This window comes from Oncorhynchus gorbuscha, linkage group LG14, assembly GCF_021184085.1.
Source record: "Oncorhynchus gorbuscha isolate QuinsamMale2020 ecotype Even-year linkage group LG14, OgorEven_v1.0, whole genome shotgun sequence".
NCBI classification, from domain to species: Eukaryota; Metazoa; Chordata; class Actinopteri; order Salmoniformes; family Salmonidae; genus Oncorhynchus; species Oncorhynchus gorbuscha.
In genome coordinates this window covers 39048887-39053611 of record NC_060186.1, presented here as the reverse complement: position 1 = coordinate 39053611, position 4725 = coordinate 39048887, and the positions used below count along the sequence as shown (strand labels likewise).

At 41.6% G+C, this 4725-nt stretch overlaps 1 protein-coding gene across 1 annotated transcript; it reads right to left on the bottom strand.

Annotated features, from left to right (window-relative positions):
- Positions 1 to 1325: 1325 nt before the first annotated feature.
- On the bottom strand, positions 1326 to 2592 carry LOC123995933 (5-hydroxytryptamine receptor 1E-like). Its single transcript, XM_046299593.1, has one exon. The coding sequence runs from the start codon at positions 2513 to 2515 to the stop codon at positions 1394 to 1396; it is 1122 nt and encodes a 373-aa protein (XP_046155549.1). The 5' UTR covers positions 2516 to 2592; the 3' UTR covers positions 1326 to 1393.
- Positions 2593 to 4725: the final 2133 nt, after the last annotated feature.

Sequence of the window (4725 nt, the reverse complement as noted above, 5' to 3'; positions counted from 1 at the left end):
GGGTTCTTCTGTCACTGCCGTCGTACGAAGGAGACCAAGGTGCAGTGTGGTATGTGTACATTCATCTTTTATTAATGAATGAACACTGAACAAACAAACAAAATACCAAAATGAACCGTGAAGCTAATACGAATAGTGCAGACAGGCAACTAAACATAGAATAAGAACCCACAAACACAAAAGGGAAAATGGCAACCTAAATATGATCCCCAATCAGAGACAACGATAAACAGCTGCCTCTGATTGGGAACCATATCAGGCCACCATAGACATACATATTACATAGACCTACCAAACCCCTAGACATACAAAAACCTTAGACAATGCAAAATTAGCATACCCACCCTCTTCACACACTGACCTAACCAAAATATGAAGAAAACAGAGATATTAAAGGTCAGAGCGTCACAGTAAATTGATCTTCCAGCAAGACAATAACCCTAAGCACACATCAAAATCCACAAAGAAATAGTTAATTGTTAATTGTTAATGTCTACAGACTGTCTCCCACCTGTGGTTTTAATTGAAGATTGCAGTCCATAAGTGCAGATGAAGGATTTCAAGGATCTGTAAAGATTCTATATGGAGGAATGGTCTAAGATCCCTACCAGCGTGTTCTCCAATCTCATATAACATTTAAAAAAAAAGCTTATTACCTGTTAAACAAAATCTTTTTTTCTGAGCAATTGTATTAGGATCATGTCACGTCCTGACCATAGAGAGTCCATATTTTCTATGGTAGAGTAGGTCAGGGCGTGACTGGGGGGTTAGTCTAGTTTATTATTTCTATGTGGGGTTCTAGGTTTGTTTTTCTATGTTGGTGATTGTGTATGATTCCCAATTAGGGGCAGCTGGTAATCATTGTCTCTAATTGGGTAGCTGTTTTTCCCACCTGTGTTTATGGGATATTGTTTTGAGTTGGTGCACGTAGCATCTCTGTAGTCACGGTTCGTTGTTAGTTTATTGTTCATTTGTTTTAGTCTTTGTTAAGTTTCACTTTATCATTAAAATTATGTGGAACTCAACATCCGCTGCGCCTTGGTCCGATATTCATTCCAACGAACGTGACAGATCAAATACATTTTTTTTTCGAGCATACAGTATACTGTACCTCAGTATTGGTATTATATATTTAGTGCTCACCTTTTCAAGGGAGCAAATCATTTTGGACCTGATTGTTTGTCTTTGTGTATGGCTGTCCATTTATGGGCCATGATTAGTTTTGGTCAAAGTTTGTGTTTAAGCAAAGAATAAGAAGCAGATAATTTAAGACTTTTATTTAGAAACTCACAACATCACACAAGTCATATAGCCAATGGACACACTGCATGTAACTTTCCCTAATACATTCTCTGATGGGACAATACTGTACGTTTAACCTGGGCCTGCAAACCTATGCATGCTCCTTTCGTCTGAGCAGTTTCTTAAAGGCCAACTTAAAATCCTCATTGAAGCTGGTGTAAAGGAGAGGGTTAATGAGTGAGTTGAAGTAGCCCAGCCAGGTTAAGAAATCAGATACATGTGGGGTGGCAGTTATGACCTGTAAGCCTACAAGAAGCTCCTTCAGAAAGAAAGGCATCCAGCAGAGGATAAAAGCCCCGAGGATGAGGCCCAGGATACGTGCTGCCTTCCTCTCCCGGGAGGTACAGATCTGGTGCCTCTCATCTGCCGCCTCCATCTCTGTCTCAAATGAGGGGATACGGATGGTGACATTGAGCCTGTCAAACTCCAGAGTGGGGTCTGAGGTGGACAGGTCCGATACGCAGAAGGTGTGTGCCACACGGCAGTGATTTAGAGAGTTCTGGCTGCTCAGGTGCCGCGACGAGACCCGTTTCTGGTAAAGTGTCTTTGCGGCATTGTAAATCCTATAGTACAATATGAGAATAAGGGTCATGGGGATGTAAAATGCCCCAAAAGTGGAGTAAATGGTGTAGCCCACATGGTTGTGCTGTATGATGCACTGTTTTGGGCCATGGCTACCGGGCCTATGTCTCCAGAAGAGGGGCGGTATAGATATGAAGACTGAGATGACCCAGATGATGCCCACCATGACAGCTGCCCGGCGGGCCGACCTCTTGCGGGCGTACTCGATGGCCTTGGTGATAGCCCAGTAGCGGTCCAGCGCTATGACACACAGGTGCAGGATGGAGCAGGTGCAGCAAGTCATGTCCACGCTCAGCCAGGCCTCACACGCCACCTGGCCCAACGACCAGGTCTCCGTGGCGATGTAGAGGATGCTGACTGGCATCACCAGGATAGACACCAGAAAGTCTGTGAACGCCAGCGAGCAGATGAGGTAGTTGGCAGGTAGGTGGAGCTTCTTGGTGGTGCAGATGGCTGTGATGACGGCACCGTTGACCAGCGCAGTGAGGAGGGTGAGGAGCCCCAGTAGAACTACCAGCACCACCATCCTGTCTGCAACCAGCACCGCTGGGAGAGCGCTGGCTGGGGCTCCTGTGCTGTTGGTGATGTTGGGCCCTGTGGAGCTGTCCCCATGGTACCTTTCCATCTCCATCTCCGGACAGGGCCAGATCTCCCCCTTCTGCTGGATACAATCTCTCCCAAGGATAGGATGATCCACACTATGGGTCAAAGGCCACTCTGTAACACACAAAAAAAGTGCATAAATATTATTATTTTACAATGTCACAGAGACCTTGGTGAAAATGTGTTTTTCACTATGATACTTTATAAGACTTCTAACAAGCACAATAGACATCATTATACATTGTATATATTTTGCAATAGCTGCTACACAATAGAAGGCACAAAGTTTCTTTGCTCTGGCAAACATTAAATTAGTATTTTTCACCTGCCTTTCGAATCGAAGACGCCCTTGGTTATTGGGGGTTGTTATAAAATAGGATAATGACTGACAATCAAGGTGAACCACTGCAGCCCACAACAGTAATTGAGCTTCTGAAGGTCGAAGGGTTCGGACTTATACTCTGGAAACTTTTTTAAGCAATGTCATTTGGGAGATGAAAAACCACTTAACACAGAGAGTAGTTATAAAACCGAGGGGAGAATTCCTAAAGTAGAGTCCACACCGCTAATTATCACAGCATTTAAAAAAAAATGTGTCTGTAATTAAACGCTGTTCCATAAAACATTAATTTGACCCTCCATTACTTCACTGACATATAAAGATATTTTACTGTACCAGATTTCCAATTCTATCCAACATAAAATATCCTACAATCTTACAAAGTAATTGCTTCTTACAAAAAAAATGAATAAGGCGCAAACTGTTGAGACAGAGAATAAAGAGAATCATCTATGTTACAGTGAGTGAATGTAGCGATGGGGCAAGTGTAAAATGATGCATATCGCTCTAAGGCTTATCTACAGTGGGGCAAAAAAGTATTTAGTCAGCCACCAATTGTGCAAGTTCTCCTACTTAAAAAGATGAGGCGTGTAATTTTCATCATAGCTACACTTCAACTATGACAGACAAAATGAGAAAAAAAATCCAGAAAATCACATTTAGGATTTTTTATGAATCTATTTGCAACTTATGGTGGAAAACTTTTGTTATTGACCAAATACTTATTTTCCACCATAATCTACAAATAAATTCATTAAAAATCCTACAATGTGATTTTCTGGATTTTTTTTCTCATTTTGTCTGTCATAGTTGAAGTGTACCTATGGTGAAAATTACAGGCCTCTCTCATCTTTTTAAGTGGGAGAACTTGCACAATTGGTGATTGACTAAATACTTTTTTTGCCCCACTGTATCTCATACAATCTCTCTCACCATCTCTGAGAGGCAGAAATATTGGGCTTTATATCTGCAAGCAGGCATGAGAGTGCTGAAGGACACTGTATTCCAAGTGTCACCCTATTATGTAAATAGTGCACTACTTCTGACCAGAACCCCATGGTACTATGTAGGGAATGTGGTGCTATTTAGGACGCAAACCTAAGCTAGATCAGGTAGACAGAACATTTCAATGGTAGCTGTCAGCATGGACATGGTTCACTACTGCCCCTTAGTGCACCTCTTAACGCACACCTCAGCTGAGTCAATATAAACATGACAGGTGGGCCAAGCCAGGGCATGGTGTGAATTAGCCATGTGCAAATTAGTCCTGGCCATCTGTCTCAACATGAGGCAGAGCAACTAAGGTCATAGACTGATACAGTTGTAAAATAACAATGACAACTTAAGGTGAGGCACCACACCCTAATAGGGTATTTTTTCCCCTTACTCATATAACAATTAACTTTCACCAGTTGAATATATACGTATATAGCAATAAATGTTCATTTGTGGAATTTCTTTCCTTCTTAATGCTTTTGAGCCAATCAGTTGTGTTGTGACAAGATAAGGGTGGTATACAGAAGATAGCCCTAGTTCTTTATTTGATTTAGCCTGGGTTCCATACTGAAAATAAGCCAAATCCTCAGTCTTGTACCCTGCTGATAATGATTTGCATGAGCCAGTAAAACGGAATGTAACTAGTTACTAAGACTATCCACTTGGTGGGAGTAGAGGGAAAGGAGAGTGGAGAGAAAAAAATAAAACTTTAAATTCATAATACATCTCTATTTGAAAGATATCATCTCACTTACTTTGGAAGTACCAGTAAAACATGTCTTAGTTCGTATTACCATTTAGTCAACATTGGAGGTGTGCAGAGACCTGAAAGTTGCTTTTCAAAGAATACAGTACCTTTCAAAAATTGCTTTCCACTCATCTGAAGGTGAGTCATCACAGGC

Coding starts and splice junctions, on each gene's coding strand:
- LOC123995933 (XM_046299593.1), bottom strand. CDS start 2,515: ATGGAGATGGAAAGGTACCATGGGGACAGCTCCACAGGGCCCAACATC.